Source organism: Salmo salar, chromosome ssa17 (genome assembly GCF_905237065.1).
Source record: "Salmo salar chromosome ssa17, Ssal_v3.1, whole genome shotgun sequence".
Classification (NCBI taxonomy): domain Eukaryota; kingdom Metazoa; phylum Chordata; class Actinopteri; order Salmoniformes; family Salmonidae; genus Salmo; species Salmo salar.
The window spans coordinates 1717131-1736910 of NC_059458.1; the positions used below are offsets into that span (position 1 = coordinate 1717131).

The following is a 19780-nucleotide window of genomic DNA, read 5'->3' on the forward strand; positions in this document are numbered from 1 at the left end:
GTCTTTACTGAAGACTTATCTCTTCAGTAGGTCCTATGATTAAGTATAGTCTGGCCCAGGAGTGTGAAGGTGAACGGAAAGGCTGGAGCAACGAACCGCCCTTGCTGTCTCTGCCTTGCCGGTTCCCCTCTTTCCACTGGGATTCTCTGCCTCTAACCCTTTTACAGAGGCTGAGTCACTGGCCTACTGGTGTTCTTCCATGCCGTCCATGGGAGGGGTGCGTCACTTGAGTGGGTTGAGTCACTGACGTGGTCTTCCTGTCTGGGTTGGCGCCCCCCCTTGGGTTGTGCCATGGCGGAGATCGTTGTGGGCTATACTCGGCCTTGTCTTAGGACGGTAAGTTGGTGGTTGGAGACATCCCTCTAGTGGTGTGGGGGGGCTGTGCTTTGGCAAAGTGGGTGGGGTTATATCCTGCCTGTTTGGCCCTGTCCGGGGGTATCATCGGATGGGGCCACAGTGTCTTCTGATCCCTCCTGTCTCAGCCTCCAGTATTTATGCTGCAGTAGTTTATGTGTCGGGGGGCTAGGGTCAGTCTGTTACATCTGGAGTATTTCTCTTGTCTTATCCGGTGTCCTGTGTGTATTTAAATATGCTCTCTCTAATTCTCTCTTTCTGTCTTTCTCTCGGAGGACCTGAGCCCTAGGACCATGCCTCAGGACTACCTGGTATGATGACTCCTTGCTGTCCCCAGTCCACCTGGCCGTGCTGCTGCTCCAGTTTCAACTGTTCTGCCTGCGGCTATGGAACCCTGACCTGTTCACCGGACGTGCTTGTTGCACCCTCGACAACTACTATGATTATTATTATTTGACCATGCTGGTCATTTATGAACATTTTAACATTTTAACATTTTGACCATGTTCTGTTATAATATCCACCCTGCACAGCCAGAAGAGGACTGGCCACCCCTCATAGCCTGGTTCCTCTCTAGGTTTCTTCCTAGGTTTTTGGCCTTTCTAGGGAGTTTTTCCTAGGGAGTTTTTCCTAGCCACCGTGCTTCTTTCACATGCTTTGCTTGCTGTTTGGGGTTTTAGGCTGGGTTTCTGTACAGCACTTTGAGAATATCAGTTGATGTACGAAGGGCTATATAAAAATAAATTTGATTTGATTTGATGATAGAGCTAAATATGCGCAATTGTTTTGCATGGAATAATCAAACATTTGTAGTTCTGACTATGCTCTTGAAAAGGTGATTACATTACAACCAAACTGAATATAAATAGAAATGCAACAATTTCAAAGATTTTACTGAGTTACAGTTCATATAAGCAAATCAGTACATTTAAATAAATTCATTAGGCCCTAATCTATGGATTTCACATGACTGGGAATACAGAAATGCATCTGTTGGTCACAGATTCCTTAAAAAAAAGTTGGGGTGTGGATCAGAAAACCAGTCAGTATCTGATGTGACCACCATTCACCTCATGCAGCACAACATCTCCTTTGCACAGAGTTGATAAAGCTGTTGATTGTGGCCTGTGAAATGTTGTCCCACTCCTCTTCAATGGCTGTGCAAAGTTGCTTGATATTGACGGGAACTGAAACACGCTGTCATACACGTCGATCCAGAGCATCCCAAACATGCTCAATGGGTGACATGTGTGCAGACCATGGAAGATCTGGGACATTTTCAGCTTCCAGGAATTGTGTATAGATCCTTGTGACATGGGGCCGTGCATTATTTACATTCACATTCGCTGTGTTCTGTGTTCTGTCCGTAGCTTATGCCTGCCTATACCATAACCCAACCATGGAGCACTCTGTTCACAACATTGACATCAGCAAACCGCTCGACCCACAAGGACGCCATACACCTTTTATAGACCATATACCAACGCACAGACAGCACATTGCACAAACAAAACAACCCTGCCTATATCAACTGAAATTACATGGGTCTATTACTAAACTTTTTGTTGAAAGAGAATACAGTATTTGAATGGGAAGGGACTGTCAATGGCAAACATGGTTACAGACCCAACAACATTATATAGTGTCCCCTCCTGGTGAAGAAAAGCACATGAGCTAATTATAATACACAAAGTAAGCAAAACAATGAAATGCATCATTCCAACATTGCCTAATACTATGAATAAGATACTAATGAGAGACCTATTTAAGCAATATAACAATTGAGATGTACAAACTATGGCATAAGGGAACGATGATTGGATAAGAGGCAAGCTGTCATATCTTTTAAGAGGAGGGGTCATAATACTCATAAATACCCATAAAAACGAACACTTAAAGGGCTGTGTTATGTGTAGGCTTACCCTGCCGTGACGTTTTGATAACCTTGTAAATCTCTTTTGGACAAGATGACTTTTATCAATATATTAATCAGCTTCTTGATATGCTACACCTGTAAGGGGGACGGATTAACTTGGCAAAGGAGAAATGCTCACTAACAGGGACGTAAACAAATTTGTGCTCAAAATTAACATTCCAGGGATCTTTAATTTCAGCTCATGAAACATGGGACCAACACTTTACATGTTGCGTTTGTATTTTTGTTGATCGTAGTTAACATTTATCTAACAACACCTTGAAAACGGCACCAATTTGTCAATGCTTTTAGCTGAGCTGGGGATCTTGTTGCCCCCCCACCAGGCAAATCTAGCGCTTTAGACAAAAATCTTCATCAGCGCCCAATGTGGATGCATTGAGTAGAATGCACAGTTGGGCATTAGTCCTAAAACTTTATCAATAAAACGTCACAAGAAGGTGCAATAAGGTGTAGTAAGGTGCACCTTATTGTGACGTTTTACTGATAAAGTTTTAGGACTAATGCCCAACTGTGCATTCTACTCAATGCATCCACATTGGGCGCTGATGAAAATGTTTGTCTAAAGTGCATTACTGTGGCTTGAAAACACGATAACATTTCTAAAGAAGGCAAATAATTAGTAGAAGGAAACCTTTTGTCGCCAGATTGACTTTTTGATGCAGTATAACGTTAGCTACCTAACTACGATTGAGGGGAGACCTCCAGATTTTAACTAGCTAACATTAGCATTGCTATCTATTTTTCACAAGCTTTGCTAGCTAATGACAACATTGCGATCTGTCTAAAGTAAATTTGACAATATGATGATGGCAAAGCTGTTTCCTTCAAAATATGTGCCTACTTTAGCAATGTCATTATATTCCCAATCCCCTATAGTATACTTTCGATGAAACAGTCACTAGCCCTGGTTCAAAGTCTTTAGCCCCGTTCTACCTTTGTAACGTCTTGTCTGTGGTGTGGCGGAAAGAAGCGCAGGAAGCAGCGAACACTGTGTGGTAATTTTAATGGAACCACCCGTACAAAATAAGAGGTCACCCAACAACAGGGAAAAATACAATGGACAAGCACAGACAACAAACGCAGTTGACATACAGAAAAACAATCCCGCACAATAGGGTGCGGGCCAGCTGAACTAAATAGCCCTCTTAATTACCTAACTCAGGGCAGGTGAGAAAACATAAAAAAAGGGAAAAAACAAAAAGGGAATCGGTGGTAGCTAATAGGCCGGTGACGACGACCGCCGAGCGCCACCCGAGCAGGAGGGGGCGCCACCGTCGGTAGGAATCGTGACAACCTTCGAGCATCAATGTGGCTGTGGCGGCTGAAGAACGTTGTTCTACAAAGGGTTGGTCAAAACAAGCATTGTGATTGGTTGAGACATATTCTAAGCCATACTAAAAAAAACGTTTAGCATGGGTAATCCTATGACACAAAAATGGGCATCTTGTTTTCCGTTCCATCTGAGAATTCCCTGCGTATCCAGTGTCCCTTCAGCCCAGCCAATTCATTATTTCCCCTTGCTTCTAGCCTAACATTTGGTTTGTAACAACCGGGGTTTGTACAAACATTGCTGTCTGTCTCTCGACATTTGCAGCATTGTTTCAATATTGAAATTCGATCTCCACTGTCCTATTTTGAATGTATGTATCAGGACTAGAAGGACATATTTTCTTAGCCAGTCGAAATGAATCAACATCATTTTAATGGATATATGCAAATAAATGGCAAGAGAAAAACAGATCAAACAAAATGAAATGCAGCTACTTTGCTGATATTCTAGCTGCGTGGTTTGAATTGACTGTGTTAGCTGTAGTTGGCTAGCTAGCAAGCGATAAGTGGGAACATTTAGAATGAACAACTGGGTGGCGTCCATAGATATAGAACAAAAAGACTTAACGACTGAAATAGTAGCCTATTTGTCAAAATAACGTTTTTTTTATTTAAATGTAAACCAGTTGTAGAAAAGCAATTGTAAGCAATCACTCATTGCCATTGTTATTCATTTCATATTTCCAAAAACTTCAAAGTGTTTCCTTTCAAATGGTATCAAGAATATGCATATCCTTGCTTCAGGTCCTGAGCTATATGTAGTTAGATTTGGGTATGTCATTTTAGGCAAAAGGTGAAAAAAAGGGTTGGACCCTTAAGAGGTTTTAAAGCAGTTGTACATAAGAGGGCGTTCATTTGACCGCAGCACAGCCGTGCTGAAAAACTGTTGTTTAGCACGCCCTCTCGTGAACAATTGCTTTATTAACAATGGCAACAACGCGACCGAGTGACGGGGGTGAATACAACAGGTGATTTGGAATTCCCATTGTTAGATCCTCCTGCCCATGATATGGTAAACAACATACACATGGCCAGTACGTTCATAAAAAGTGCTATAATTTACATCGTTATCTAGCGACACACTAATACTACTACTACCACAGAACAATGAGACAGATGTTTGACTGGATGTTTAAATGTGAAACTATTTATAAAACATGGAGATGGCCTAGAAGGCGCTGCCAATGCTGTCACAGATGCTATAATTAAGCAATAAGGCCCGGGGGTGTGGTATATGGCCAATATACTACGGTTAAGGGCTGTTCTTAGGCACGAAGCAACTAGAGCAGTAAAAATAAATATTTTGCCTTACCCGTGGTATATGGTCTGATATACCACGGCCATACAGGGCTTGAACCACCCAGTTTATAATGGCACAGACACAAAGATTGAGTCCTAAATATCTCTATGGCGTGTTGCTCACACACGTATCTGCCCTCTCATTGGCTAGAATGGTCCCACCTGATCTCGCCTACTACCGCCTGCCTTCCATCTGTGAGTACAACATGTATTTCCATTGTTAGAGTGGTCACATGTCTATCTTGTCAATATAATCTGAGGCAGAGGCGAGGCGAGGGATAACTGGGCCCAAAATCTGTCTTCTCCAGCAGGTGGCGTTTTATTCTCTCACTAAGCGAGGAGTTTTTGTATGGAGGTCAATGAGTGTCGAATTTGGTAAACAAAAAATGTAATGGTTTATTTGTTTCGTGTGGCTTTTTTGAGCAAATCAAATTTCATAATACTTAGGTTGTTACGAGTGTACGGATTTAAGTAGAAATTTTGAGAGAAAACACTTCATGTCGAAGTTGTGCCTGTTATCACACTCGTATCTGCCCTCTCATTGGCTAGAAGGGTCCCACCTGATCTTGCCTCCTCGACTTCCTTCCATTTTTGAAGACATTTATTTTCAATGTTAGAGTGGCCAATGGAGTGTCTGGACAGTATAATGGCTTATCTGTGATATAAGACGATATTTCATTTAGTTTATTGACTGAACTAAACAAAGTATGGACAGCGTTTGTGTACTTTACGGTTTCACGTTTTTATTTTCCTTCAAGGGGTGTTTTGTATGATTGACAGACCTCCTGAGAATATTTAATCGTAGTGGTTTATAGGAGGGTCCAATTTATTTTCCACTAACGACTCCCGGAAGATAAACCTAAACATTAGAAAATGCTGTAGCCACTTCGTAACCAATGAAAACACAGTATTATTCATGATATGGATTTTAGATACATTTTTTGGGTGCCAAATCCTCTGATCCAGGTAAGGAGAATGGCTGCATGTCTCAAATGTCAATTCGGCTAGATTCGATTAGGCTAAATTCGACTGGCTAGCTACCGGAAGTTGCTTAACTATAGCTAAATACGCTAACCAATATATTGTTGTCATTAATTGACTAAGTCGAAATTGTCATATCAATGGCAAACTAGATTGATCGTGATGATGATCCACCATTGCCAGGAAGACAACATTGCTACTCCCTCCTACTACAACCAGTGTAATTCGGCATGTTTAGCAAATATTGTCTCTCATCCTAGTTGTGCGTGTGTGTGTGTGTGTGTGTGTGTGTGTGTCCGTCCCACCTTCAGGCTCATCTCACGCTTGACCAGAACCTGCCCGTGTCACAGTTAACGTTCCCCCTCCAGGCCACCCCTCACTTAAATGAGAATGTCTCTGGCCCAGAGAGTCCTCCTGTCATGGACCTTCACCCTCATATTCCTCATCATGCTGGTCCTCAAACTGGACTCCAAGATCCACTGGAACTGGTTCCTCATCTTCCTCCCTGTATGGACATTTGACACCATTCTCATCCTCATGCTGGTGGTGAAGATGGCGGATCGGTGCAAGCCCGGCTATGACCCACGGGACGACCAGCAGAACCTGCGGCAGAGGGTGTCGTACCTGGTGGCAATGCTGCTGAAACTGGGCTTCTGTCTGACGCTGTGCGCCCGGTTGGAGAGGCTGACGGACATCTGGCTCAGTGTGGTGTGTGTCCCCCTCTGGGCCATGCTGGTCGGGGCCATGGTGGAGCTTGGCTACAATGTCTTTCACTACCGGAGAGACTGAGAGGATGGAGAGGGAGAAAGATGGAGATTGATTTTATTTACTCAGTCTAAAGACTGCAAGTGAGTCTGTAAGGGAGGTGAATGGGAGATTATTGTAATCCACTGCAGGAGAAACTGAACTGAAAAGGACTGTGATGAAGATAACAAATGGATTGGTTTATTTTACTACAGCAGAGACTGAAAGGGGAGGAGAGAGTAGTGAAATGGCACTAATGACAATGTATTTGAGTTTATGATGCTCCCAAATTTAATCTTTATTTTGCCATAGTGATGTATCAAGCAATGTTGCAGCCATGGTGGTCTCTGCCAGGGGAACTGAAGTCAAGACTGGGACTATTCCACGGTAACTGAGTGATGCTGAGACTTACATTTTTAAAGTCGAAGATCTATGTCAAACAGAAAACAATGATTGCAAAGTTAACAAACCATACAACTCCATGCACAAGGACTACTTTTAATATTTTGCACAGAAAATGTTACTGTAGATTATAGGCAGAATCTACCGCAATCCCACAGCTGATTTGTTATTGCTCAGCTATAATTAAAAACATTTGCATCTGACTGGAAGTGTGCAGAAACTTTTTCCTGTTTCTACAGAAAATGTTACAAAAATACATTTACTTGAAGAACAATGCAAATGCAAAGTTTGGTAACTGAATTACATTTTGTGCTGTTTACTGTCATTCTATTAACAAACTTTTCATTGTTTTTCAAATATATGTGTGGGACTCAGTGGTAATGGACTCATTTGATGCTCCAGTGGATAATTATTCTGCCGTGTGATATGAGACAAGTTGGTTGAGAATTCAGGGTATTCGTAAGCAGACTCAAACCCTTGCTCTCCAGACAGACTGACTGGTCTGTGCCTGTGTTATTCTCTGATAACTGGGACAGTTAGATCCAATGGGTTTATATGTGAACATTGGTATTGGTTATGTTTCATTGAAGGTTGATGGGGATATGTTTTCCCTGGGAGACCATGAAGAAACACACACACACAAATCATAAAATGTTTCTACTTTGCTGAAGTTTTCAAATATCTGCCTGGGTTGGATTGGTGAAAGCAGTATGACTGATTATACAACAGTATGTCCCTGCTTTCATTTATCCAATCACATGCAGATCAGTGACTACCTCAAAGAAGGGAGAAGGTGTACATTTTCTATGGTTTGGAACGTGGCTCAGAGTCTGAGATGAAGTGAATTACATAACTGGTAACCTGACCCAATCCAGAGTGTATGGAGGGATGGATTGCCTGCCCTCTGGGGTGTTGTGTAAGAGGTCACTGGTGACTCAGGGACAGGACTTGTACTGTTACTGGGTCGTTCCACAAAATTAGTGCCTTTTGCGTTCCTTTGATATTTTAAGTAGACATTTTAAAAGCCTGAAATTTGAAAAGCCTGTTATATTCAATGAACTTCCCTTTACTATAGACCACATGGAGAATTCAATAAATCAAGTTTTATTTGAATAGACTTGCTAAAGTGCCAAAATTCAACATTTTTACATGTCCCTCTGTGACTTCCAGGAAGATTTTAACCCACTTATCCCCAAAATCTCAAAGTTTTTACCATCGTTGTAAAGCCCTAGTTAGGGAGTGAACATTATTTAAAATAAGGGTTACATGGAGAAAAGCAGACCTCACTGCAGCAAAATATATTTTACATAAACCCTCCCTGAACGCTGAATAAAAATGACCCTATACCAAAAATAATAATTAAAACAAAGTGGTTGGCAGAGAACATGTTTACCCTCACTTATTGGACAGACAAGAGCCTTACAGTGCCTTCATAAAGTATTCACACCCCTTGACCTTTTCTATGTTTTGTTGTGTTACAGCCTGAATTTAAAATGGATTAAACAGATGTTTTGGTCACTGGCCTACCCACAATACCCCATTAATGTCAAAGTGGAATTATGTTTAATTTTTTAAAACAAATTAATAAAACATTTAAAGCAGAAATGTCTTGAGTCAATAAGTATTCAACCCCATTGTTATGCAAGCCTAAATAAGTTCAGGAGTAAAAATGTGCTTAACAGGTCACATAATAAGTTGCACAGACTCACTCTGTGTACAGTAATAGTGTTTAACATGATTTTTGAATGAATACCTCATCTCTGTACCCCACACAGAATTATCTGTAAGGTCCCTCAGTCGAGCAGTGAATTCCAAACACAGATTCAAGCACAAAGACCAGGGAGGTTTCCCAATGCCTCGCAAAGAATGGCACCTATTGGTAGATGGGTAAAACAAAAAAAAGCAGACATTGTATATACCTTTGAGAATGAAGTTATTAATTACACTTTGGATGGTGTATTAATACACCCAGTCACTACAAAGATACAGGCCTCCTTCCTAACTCAGTTGCCAGAGAGGAAGGAAACTGCTCAGGGATTTTACCATGAGGCCAATGGTGACTGTAAAACAGTTAAGGAGTTTAATGTCTTTGAAAGGAGAAAACTGAGGATGGATCAACAACATTATTTACTCCACAATACTAACCTAATTGACAGTGGGAAAAGGAAGCCTGTGCAGAATAAAAATATTCCAAAATATGCATCCTGTTTGCAGCACGGCACTAAAGTAATACTGCAGAAAATGTGGCAAAGCAATTCACTTTTTGTCCTGAATACAGTGTTATGTTTGGGGCAAATCTAATACAACACATTACTGAGCATAGTGGTGGCTACATCATGTATGCTTGTAATTGTTAAGGACTGGGGAGTTTTTCAGGATAAAAAAATAAATGGAATGAGCTAAGCACAGGCAAAATCCTAGAGGTAAACCTGGTTCAGTCTGCTTTCCACCAGACACTGGGAGAGGAGTTCACCTTTCAGCAGGACAATAACCTAAAACACACGACCAACTCTATGCTGGAGTTGCTTACCAAGAAGACAGTGAATGTTTCTAGGCCGAGTTACAGTTGACTTAAATCTACTTGAAAATCTATGGCAAGACCTGGAGTCTAGCAATAATCAACAACATATTTGACAGAGCTGGAAGATTTTTGAAAAGAATAATGGGCAAATATTGCACAATCCAGGTGTGGAATGCACTTAGAGACTTACCCAGAAAGACTCGGGTATTCTCACATCTCAGGAGGGATTTTGTCCCACTCCTCTTTGCAGATCTTCTCCAAGTCATTAAGGTTTCGAGGCTGACGTTTGGCAACTCGAACCTTCAGCTCCCTCAGATTTTCTATGGGATTAAGGTCTGGAGACTGGCTAGGCCACTCCAGGACCTTAATGTGCTTCTTCTTGAGTCACTCCTTTGTTGCCTTGGCCGTGTGTTTTGGGTCATTGTCATGTTGGAATACCCATCCACGACCCATTTTCAATGCCCTTGCTGAGGGAAGGAGGTTCTCACCCAAGAGTTGACAGTACATGGCCCCGTCAAATGATGCGGTGAAGTTGTCCTGTCCCCTTAGCAGAAAAACACCCCCAAAGCATAATGTTTCCACCTCCATGTTTGACGGTGGGGATGGTGTTCTTGGGGTCATAGGCAGCATTCCTCCTCCTCCAAACACGGCAAGTTGAGTTGATGCCAAAGAGCTCCATTTTGGTCTCATCTGACCACAACACTTTCACCCAGTTGTCCTCTGAATCATTCAGATGTTCATTGGCAAACATTAGACAGGCATGTATATATGCTTTCTTGAGCAGGGGGACCTTGCGGGCGCTGCAGGATTTCAGTCCTTCACGGCGTAGTGTGTTACCAATTGTTTTCTTAGTGACTATGGTCCCAGCTGCCTTGAGATCATTGACAAGATCCTCCCGTGTAGTTCTGGGCTGATTCCTCACCGTTCTCATGGTCATTGCAACTCCACGAGGTGAGATCTTGCGTGAGCCCCAGGCCGAGGGAGATTAACAGTTCTTTTGTGTTTCTTCCATTTGCGAATAATCGCACCGTTGTCACCTTCTCACCAAGCTGCTTGGCGATGGTCTCGTAGCCCATTCCAGCCTTGTGTAGGTCTACAATCTTGTCCCTGACATCCTTGGAGAGCTCTTTTGTCTTGGCCATGGTGGAGAGTTTGGAATCTGATTGATTGATTGCTTCTGTGGACAGGTGTCTTATACAGCCAACAAACTGAGATTAGGAGCACTCCCTTTAAGAGTGTGCTCCTAATCTCAGCTCGTTACCTGTATAAAAGACACCTGGGAGCCAGAAATCTTTCTGATTGAGAGGGGGTCAAATACTTATTTCCCTCATTAAAATGCAAATCAATTTATAACATTTTTGACATGCGTTTTTCTCGATTTTTGTTGTTGTTATTCTGTCTCTCACTGTTCAAATAAACCTACCAGTAAATTATAGACTGATCATTTCTTTGTCAGTGGGCAAACGTACAAAATCAGCAGGGGATCAAATACTTTTTTCCCTCACTGTATGAGCAGTCCATTTCTGATTGATAGTGCTGCGGCTGCTGCTTCAAATGTCAGCACCACAATGTAAGTTACTTGAATCTGACTTATTGTGAATTCAATAACTCTGATAATACATCATGGGCAAGAAACATATTGTTTTTAATAAAATACATTTTAGTAGTAGCAAGCTATCAAAGCAGTCCTCCACTAACTGAACAGAACATAGGCTATAGGCTAATCCGCACGCAAAATGTAAGTGACTTTGAACAAGGTATGCTAGTAGGTGCCAGGCGCACCGGTTTGCGTCAAGAAGATGCTGCTGGGTTTTTCTTGCTCAACAGTTTCCCTGTGTATCAAGAATGGTCTACACCCAAAGGGCATCCAGCCAACTTGACACAACTGTGGGAAGCACTGGAGTCAACATGGGAACACTTTGGAACACTTTTCGACACCTTGTCGAGTCCATGCCCTGAAGAATTGAGGCTGTTCTGAGGGAAGGGGGGGAAGGTGTTCCTAATGTTTGGTATACTCAGTGTATAGCCTAATAAGCAACTAATTCTAAAACATTTAGAAATATTGACATTTTATCAATTAAAATTACATGACCCTCCCCTAAACTATATAAAAAAAATACTTAACCCTCCCCTTGACTGAAATTGAAAAAGCGTAACCCTCCCCATTTTCCTCCAGATAACCATTCTGTAAAATTTCGATCCATCCCCTTACTTTGTTGCTTTGACAAAGTCATATTTGAAGATTATTATTTATTTCATATGATTGATTAGTGATTCATACAAAAATAGAAACACTGAACATCTAATAGTCAAATCATAATGTAAAAGCAGGTGAGCTGGTTCTACCCTTTCTGGACATTTTCTGGTGTTTATTGGTGTAAAACTGAGCTGGTCAAGCATAACACGTCAACCCTGTTAACCATAGACAGGCTAGAAATGTTTAAACATTTTCTTGCATTCAATTGCCCCTCCCTGTTGCACACAACATGGTTCCATTCCCTGTCGCAATGGGATTTATGGCTGATTTAAGATGAAATTGTCAACCTTGTTACTTTATTTGGGACTTAATATAGTATTGAGATGGTAAAACTTGTTATTTATTAAGTTGAACATTTCCTCTTTATGACAGAATGTTACAATTTGGTGAAATCAATGTTTTATTTTCACAAATTACACATCTCAAAAGGCACCGAAAATTGGTGGAATGATTCCTACTGTTACTGGCAACCAGGGAATCAGGGTTGGAAAGGGATCTATAACCATATTAACGCCATGTTGTCTTCTGTGATATTTTGTTGTGTTTGTTATAGCAGAGTTTCTCAATATATTCCTGTGGAACACCCAGGAGGGTGCATGTTTTTTTGCTTCAGTCCAGCACTAACACACCTGATTCGTCTAAGCAAGGTATCATCTAGCCATATTAGCTGAATAAGGCTAATGCTGGGTTCGAACCAAATTGTGCATCCCTTTAGAGTCCCACAGGAATGGATTGAGAAACACCGGCTGGGGTGAACCTGGTTTAACAACACTTAGACATTCCTTTATATTCTACCTGTAACGGGCTACGGCCAAACTCATACTCCTGAACATAGATGAAATCGTATAGGGCCTATGATGTAGATCAACTCAAGTCAACTATTTTCGGACAAGTTTGTCTGCCAAAAGACAGACCATTTGTGCCCTATTTGTCAGAGAATCACAGTCCGCTGTCATTCATCCGGGAATGGATGACTCCCATTGAAAAATCATCCGAAATTCTCAGACACAAAATCCCATTGTCAGCAGCCTTACACCTATCAGGTTCCATCAGATCTGCAGACACTGAAGGGGATCTTGGATGTTCCCGGCCATGGCTTTGTCTGTTGTGCCCAACACTCCCAGTGTTGGGAGTTTCACTTTAAATGTACAGTGAGCTCAAAAAGTTTTGGGACAGTGACACAATTTTTGTTATTTTGGCTCTATACTCCAGCTCTCTGGATTTTAAATGATACAATGACTACGAGATTAAAGTGCAGACTGCCCACTTTAATTAGAGATAATTTTCATATTGGGGGAACCATTTAGAAATTACAGCACTTTTTGTACATAGTCCCCCCATTTTAGGGGACCGAAAGTATTTGGACAAATTCACTTATATGTGAATTAATGTAGTCAAAAGTATAGTATTTGGTCCCATATTCCTAGCACGCAATGATTACATCAAGTGTGTGACTCCACAAACGTGTTGGATGCATTTGCTGTTTGTTTTGGTTGTTTTAGATAATTTTGTGCCCAATAGAAATGAATGGTAAATAATGCCATTTTGGAGTCCCTTTTATTGTAAGTAAGAATAGAATATGTTCCTAAACATATTCATAAATATATTCATGTTGATTCTGCCATGATTAGGGACAGTCCTGAATCAATCGTGAATAATGATGAAAGTTAGACGCACAAATATTATACCTCCAAGGCATGCTAACCTCTCACCATAACAATAAGGTCAGCATTTTGCTGGGGGATGATATTTGTGCGTCTAACTTTCTTTTTACTAGACTTTTTACTGCAGCGCCATCCGCATAGCGAAACAGAATGTAAGCTCGCAAGATTTTCAGTTGGTTGTACAAGGTTAAAGGGCAATTCTGCCACTTTTCAACCGCATATTCATAATCTCCAGCACCAAACCAGTGTCTACATATGTGAAAACAGCACGTTTCTATGATATGGGGTTAAAAAGATAAGGGGGAAAAAAGTATTCTCTATGACAACACAGGGTAGGATCGAGTTTCTAGCCCAAGCGAGTGTATTTTCTTGCTATCCAAGTCACCAAAAGAACTAAGAACTTTTTAACTTTATATATTTTTTTCAACAAAACATAGAAATGCACCGTTTTTGCATATGTTGACGCTGCAGATAATGAAAATGAGGTTGAAAAGTGGTGGAATTGCCCTTTAACAGACATGTGCATTAAAAATCGAACTACACTATTTTGATGATTGGTGGATTCAGTGAGTGTGTGTGATCAGAGTTGGGGTCAATTCAGTTTTCAACTTAGTCAGATGAGAATGCACACAATGAATAAGAGGCCATTGTAATATTAGGAACCTTTTATTGAGAGGTTCTGGTCAAAGTATAAATCACACTACCAAGTCTTAATTTTAGGAAATAAAAGGTATTTACAAGAGTTTCTCACATACATCTGAACAAAAAAATACATAAAATGATAAATACGTTCTATGGAAAATAAAACTTGTCTTACAAAAAATATATGCATTTCTGTATACATTTTCTCACATCAGTACTAGTACATCCATACTGTACAGATTCGGTACATATCATTTACAGCCCTGTATTGAATCATACATGTAAGCCTGGTCCAAAAACAACCCCTAGCTCTGAGCCCTTCAGTGTTGGCAGAACTGAAGTGCCTGGATAGGTATAAGGAACGTGGTAGAAGCTCCCCATAGCATACAGGCAGGCTAGTTCTCTATTTAAAATAGACGCCTATCCCCTACTACCCACTTCTGTATAGTCTAGTGTAGACTAAGGGATTGGGAGTTTGAATCGATTTGAAATTCTGTCTAGATGGGGCACCTTATTGCCAAAGTACACCAATCTGGTCCTGTCAGATCTGCAAACTTCAAAGTAGGAAAGGCTAGGAGAAGACAAAGGAACCATGGGGCTGTTTTGGGAGTCGTATAGTACCTAGAGTAGGTGCTCTAAGAGAATAGTGTAGCTATGTAGTGCACAGGTCACAACGGTTTTCATATAAAGAACCTACGTACATTCACTAACAAACGTAAAGTGAGCTACTTAGCGTAAATTCTTACTTTAGCCCTCTTCGGATGCTATGAAATGCATCCTTCCTCAGATCTGATGCTGACATGACTATTGGTATGAGCTACGTGGTGGAACATTTGCGTTTACCTACCCAACTGTGTTAGATCAGTGATTACTTCAAGGAATGGAGGAAAGGAAAGGATTTTCAAAGTTTTCGAACAGGGTTAGGTCCCAGATCGGTATGCGCTTTAGCCAATTCAACTCCTCTGTATATGTACTATGGCATGACAATGATAGTATGTCTGAAGCAGCAACAGATCTGGGAGCAGGCTAAGTAAGAGAGAGAAAACTACACATTCATAATAAAAAGGCTTTCTGCTGTGCGTGTGTGGTGTGTGGTTTCATGGGGTGTTTTAGGGAGTGCTGCGGCCGTGTGTCCTGGAGAGGAACTGCAGGTTTGGTCTGTGTCGTGTCCTTTACTTTTGGTCCTTTAGAGGGCGCTAGCGTCCGGCTCTCGGACTTGGAGAGAGCACCTCGACAGTCACTGTGGTGGTGAGACTTGTCTGCCAGGGAGAGGGGCGGGGCTTGAAATGCCTCCATAGGCTTAAAGAGGTCAAAGGTTACAAGCGTTCGTGGGGGTTTGTGGTCCGAGGGGGGGGGCAGCTAGGGGCAGGGGGCGGTTTCTTTCTTTCCTCCTTATGGTTGACCCCTCTATCCCTCTTCCCCTCCTTCTTCACATGAGACAGTGTGTTTCTAGAAGTGACAGCCTTTCCATCCTCCTCTCTCCCTGGCTTGGTGTGTGAAGTGTGTATGGATGGGTTACCCTCTTTCCCCTCCCTGTACCCATTTCTCTCCTTCTTTCCATGTGTGGGTTTGTGTCCATGTGTGCTGCTCTCTCTGCCCTCCTCTCTCTCTAGTCGTGTGTGAGACTGTGTCTGTGTACTACTACCACCTCTGTCCCTGTCTCGTTCCTTTTTGATTTGAGGTTGTGTCTTTGAGGCTGTGTCTGCCTCCCTCATTCCCTTCTCCTCCTTCTGGGCGTGTTGGGATGGATGTGTGTGTTTCCTCTCCTCATCCTCCTTTTTCCTAATGGGTGGTGACGTCTGTGTTTGTGTGGTGCTTTCCATCACACTCTCATCTTTCCCCTTCACCTTCTCTCCATCTTTCCCTCTCTCCCTTTCTCTGTCCTTATCTTTAACCCTCTCTTTCTTATCTTTCTCCCGCTCCTCTTTCACTCTCTCCTTCTCTTTATCTTTCACCCTCTCTACTTTCTCCTTCTCTTTCATCCTCTCCAGTTTCTCCTTATCTTTCACCCTCTCCTCTTTCTCTTTTCCATCTTTCTCCAAATCTTTCCCCTTCCCTTTCTTGACTGGTGGTGTTTGTGTGGCTGTGCTACCATCCTTTCCACTCTCTCTTTCTTTCTGGACTGGTGGTGTTTGTGTGGCTGTGCTACCATCCTTTCCCCTCTCTCTTTCTTTCTGGACTGGTGGTGTTTGTGTGGCTGTGCTACCATCCTTTCCCCTCTCTCTTTCTTTCTGGACTGGTGGTGTTTGTGTCGCTGTGCTACCATCCTTTCCCCTCTCTCTTTCTTTCTGGACTGGTGGTGTTTGTGTGGCTGTGCTACCATCCTTTCCCCTCTCTCTTTCTTTCTGGACTGGTGGTGTTTGTGTGGCTGTGCTACCATCCTTTCCCCTCTCTCTTTCTTTCTGGACTGGTGGTGTTTGTGTCGCTGTGCTACCATCCTTTCCCCTCTCTCTTTCTTTCTGGACTGGTGGTGTTTGTGTGGCTGTGCTACCATCCTGTCCCCTCTCTCTTTCTTTCTGGATGTGTGGAGGTGTCCTGCGGTGTCTTTCTTCCTCCTCTCTCTTTATCCCAGCCTGCTGTGATGCCTTTGAGAGTTCCATATCTTCATCTCTCTCTCCCTCCCTCTGCACTTGTGGTGCCATCTGTGTGGATGTACTGACATCTCTTGCTCCTTTTCTCTCCATCTCTTCTATCTTGTGATGCTCGTCAACCTCCTTTCTCTCCTTGACTTCCAGTAGTGTCTCTGTGAGTCGGTTTCCTTCCACTCTCTCCTCCTTGACCAAAGGTAATGTCAGTGTAGGTGTACACCCTCCTCTCTCCCCTCCCTTCTCTTCCTCTGTGTCGTCTTCCTCCTTGCAAACTAGTGGCGGCTCCTGTACGGGTGTCCGTTCCCCTCCCTCTTCCTTTTCCTCAGTCTTCACCTGCGTCCGTGGCTGTGTAGGAGTGTCCTCCTCTTTCCCCCATTCCTCCTCACTCTCCTCTGTTTCTTCCTCCTCCTCTATGACTTCACTTGTTGCCCTTGTAGAAGTACAGCTCTCCTCCTCCCTCTCTTGGTCCAGGTGGTATTGTCTGAGGCGGATGTGCCAGGCCAGGCTGCAGACAGCAGACACAGTCTTGAACTGGTGCACCACTCCCCTGGGGATGAAGTAGATGTCGTCGTGGTAGAGCTGGATACGGGCATAGCGGATGCCCTCTCTCCTCAGCTGGTTTAGCTTGGCATCATCTATCCACTGCACACACTATGGAGGGGGAGAGTGAGAGGAGAATGGGAGGGAGAGGAGAATAGGAGGGAGGAGAGGAGAATGGGAGGAGGGAGAGGAGAATAGCAGGGAGGAGAGGAGAATGGGAGGAGGGAGAGGAGAATGGGAGGGAGGAGAGGAGAATAGGAGGGAGGAGAGGAGAATGGGAGGAGGGAGAGGAGAATGGGAGGAGGGAGAGGAGAATAGGAGGGAGGAGAGGAGAATGGGAGGAGGGAGGGAAGGAGGGGAGGAGAATGGGAGGAGGGAGAGGAGAATAGCAGGGAGGAGAGGAGAATGGGAGGAGGGAGAGGAGAATGGGAGGGAGGAGAGGAGAATGAGGAGGGAGGAGAGGAGAATGGGAGGAGGGAGAGGAGAATGGGAGGAGGGAGAGGAGAATAGGAGGGAGGAGAGGAGAATGGGAGGAGGGAGAGGAGAATGGGAGGGGAGGAGAGGAGAATGGGAGGAGGGAGAGGAGAATAGGAGGGAGGAGAGGAGAATAGGAGGGAGGAGAGGAGAATGGGAGGAGGGAGAGGAGAATGGGAGGGAGGAGAGGAGAATGGGAGGAGGGAGAGGAGAATAGGAGGGAGGAGAGGAGAATGGGAGGAGGGAGAGGAGAATGGGAGGAGGGAGAGGAAAGGGCAGTAGAGATTATTTTGTTGGTTAAAGCCACCATTCACACACAATCATTGGTTAATAATCTGTTCTAAGGATCCATGTAGAATCCATTGATCTCAGACGTACCTGTGAGAGGGGTGGTTCGTACAGGTCTAGCTGGAGCCTCTGGACCACCTCTGGGAAATCTCCAGCGTGGAAACACACCACGTCTTTGGTTACCCTGGCAGGAGCATCACTACAGAGAAAGACAGTGGAGAGGGAGAGACTGTCATAAAGGGGAACTCCGGTGTGTACAGGTACGGAAGAAAGTTGTGTGTATACACACACTAGGTCAGGGCTACAGAGACCAGATGTGTACCCACCCCTCTCCGCAGCGCACGGCCTTGAGCACCCCCACGGCGGCGGTGGTCTGTCTCTCGAAGCCCTGTCCGATGTGGTCGGCGTGGGCTCTGGTCCGGTCCTCAAATAGCATCTCCCTGGGCTCGCTGGCCCGTGGCAGGTACTGCAGGTTCTTGATCTCATTGGTTGACCTGGAACAGAGGGAAATGTAAATGCATTTTTAAAGTAAAAACGAAATGCCATAGGATGTGGCATGAGGATACCACAGACTGCTTCATTAAATTGAATGTCTTATGTCATGTTGGTGGCTTGCTGCAATGACTTGGTTCTTGTCCCTAGCAAACTTAGACCTAGAGCAATCTTTTCCCAATGGTGGACAAACAACCATGCCAAACAAAACCAAGCAACGCACCTCTTTCTCTTGAAGGGGGACTTTGGAATGTCAGCCACAGGGATCATCTGTTCCCCTGGTCTGACCCACATGATGGGTCCGTCGTCACTCTCTGTGGGGCTCCTCAGGCGCAGGCTGGAGAACGTGCCCCAGGGCAGGGTACGCTGGGACCACACACACAAGCTCATTTACTGGTATATATTTATTTCTGTTATTTCTGTTTATTTTATGTGCAAATAAACAAAAGTAGAATAGCACAGTGCTGATGAAATTACACAAACACTCTCTCAGACACACACTCTAAACCAACCTCTAGGAAGGGAGATTCCTCCAGCATGTTGATGAACTCGGGGAAGTAGTCTCCCACCTCCTCGTCCACGGCCCCCACCAGGCTGACCTGCCGCATGGCCCCCGCACGGTACGTCCCCTGGGAGTAGGTACGCTTCACCTGGGGGCAGAGACACGGGAGAAACAAGTTAGAATATTTTTGCATTACCATGATTATGTAGCTGGTGACATTCTGCTTCATAAAAGTCCAATATCTTTAAAAAAACAACTGCTGACATGCAAAACATTTTGGGATTGTATCAACAGTGGCCTAATAAAAAAATACCTAAAGATAGTTTGAGTGGATTTTCCCTTTAAGACAGAGGCTATAAGTTAGAAGCATATTAACCCATCATTCATTAGCTAAATATAAGGCTATTACCTGAAAGAGGTAGGCTAGGACATCTTGAACAGGATTATCTATTTTGGATGCAATTTGAATGGAATTTATAGAGAAACACATAGTGCTCGCGTGTTCAGTGATTTAAAGCAACAATATTCGAGTGATAGGCTGCAAAAAAACAAGGTGACCCCAGAAACCCAAATGAAGATGTGTAAATTAGACACAAATTCAGATATATTAGTCCTAATAGTAATGTAGCATAGGCTATGCTGCAGCAAATGTACCGGTCACAAGACAAAAAGTTACCAGCTGATGAGATACTTGCATTGTGAACTGCACTCCATACTGAGATGCACCGTCTGTACCCACCCAAAACGTTGATGATTGATCATGAAGA

General features: G+C 43.3%; 2 protein-coding genes and 1 pseudogene across 3 annotated transcripts in view; 2 read left to right on the forward strand and 1 right to left on the reverse strand.

Moving 5' to 3' along the window:
* LOC106561341 (E3 ubiquitin/ISG15 ligase TRIM25-like) overlaps positions 1 to 19780 on the forward strand; it is a 552627-nt pseudogene that overhangs the window by 233231 nt on the left and 299616 nt on the right.
* tmm60 (Transmembrane protein 60) lies at positions 5026 to 8650 on the forward strand. 2 transcript variants are annotated; one of them, XM_014125034.2, is made up of 2 exons: positions 5026 to 5113; positions 6211 to 7248. In XM_014125034.2, the coding sequence occupies exon 2, from the start codon at positions 6284 to 6286 to the stop codon at positions 6686 to 6688; it is 405 nt and encodes a 134-aa protein (XP_013980509.1). In that variant the 5' UTR covers positions 5026 to 5113; positions 6211 to 6283; the 3' UTR covers positions 6689 to 7248.
* Positions 14138 to 19780, reverse strand: part of LOC106561326 (lysine-specific demethylase RSBN1L) — a 31302-nt gene continuing 25659 nt past the window's right edge. Inside the window, exons 4-8 of the mRNA XM_014125166.2 lie at positions 19024 to 19161; positions 18735 to 18877; positions 18346 to 18513; positions 18110 to 18218; positions 14138 to 17368 (exon numbers count right to left, since the gene is read on the reverse strand). Of these exons, the coding sequence (XP_013980641.2) occupies positions 15446 to 17368; positions 18110 to 18218; positions 18346 to 18513; positions 18735 to 18877; positions 19024 to 19161 (2481 nt within the window). The 3' untranslated portion in view covers positions 14138 to 15445. The remainder of the gene's footprint in view (positions 17369 to 18109; positions 18219 to 18345; positions 18514 to 18734; positions 18878 to 19023; positions 19162 to 19780) is intronic.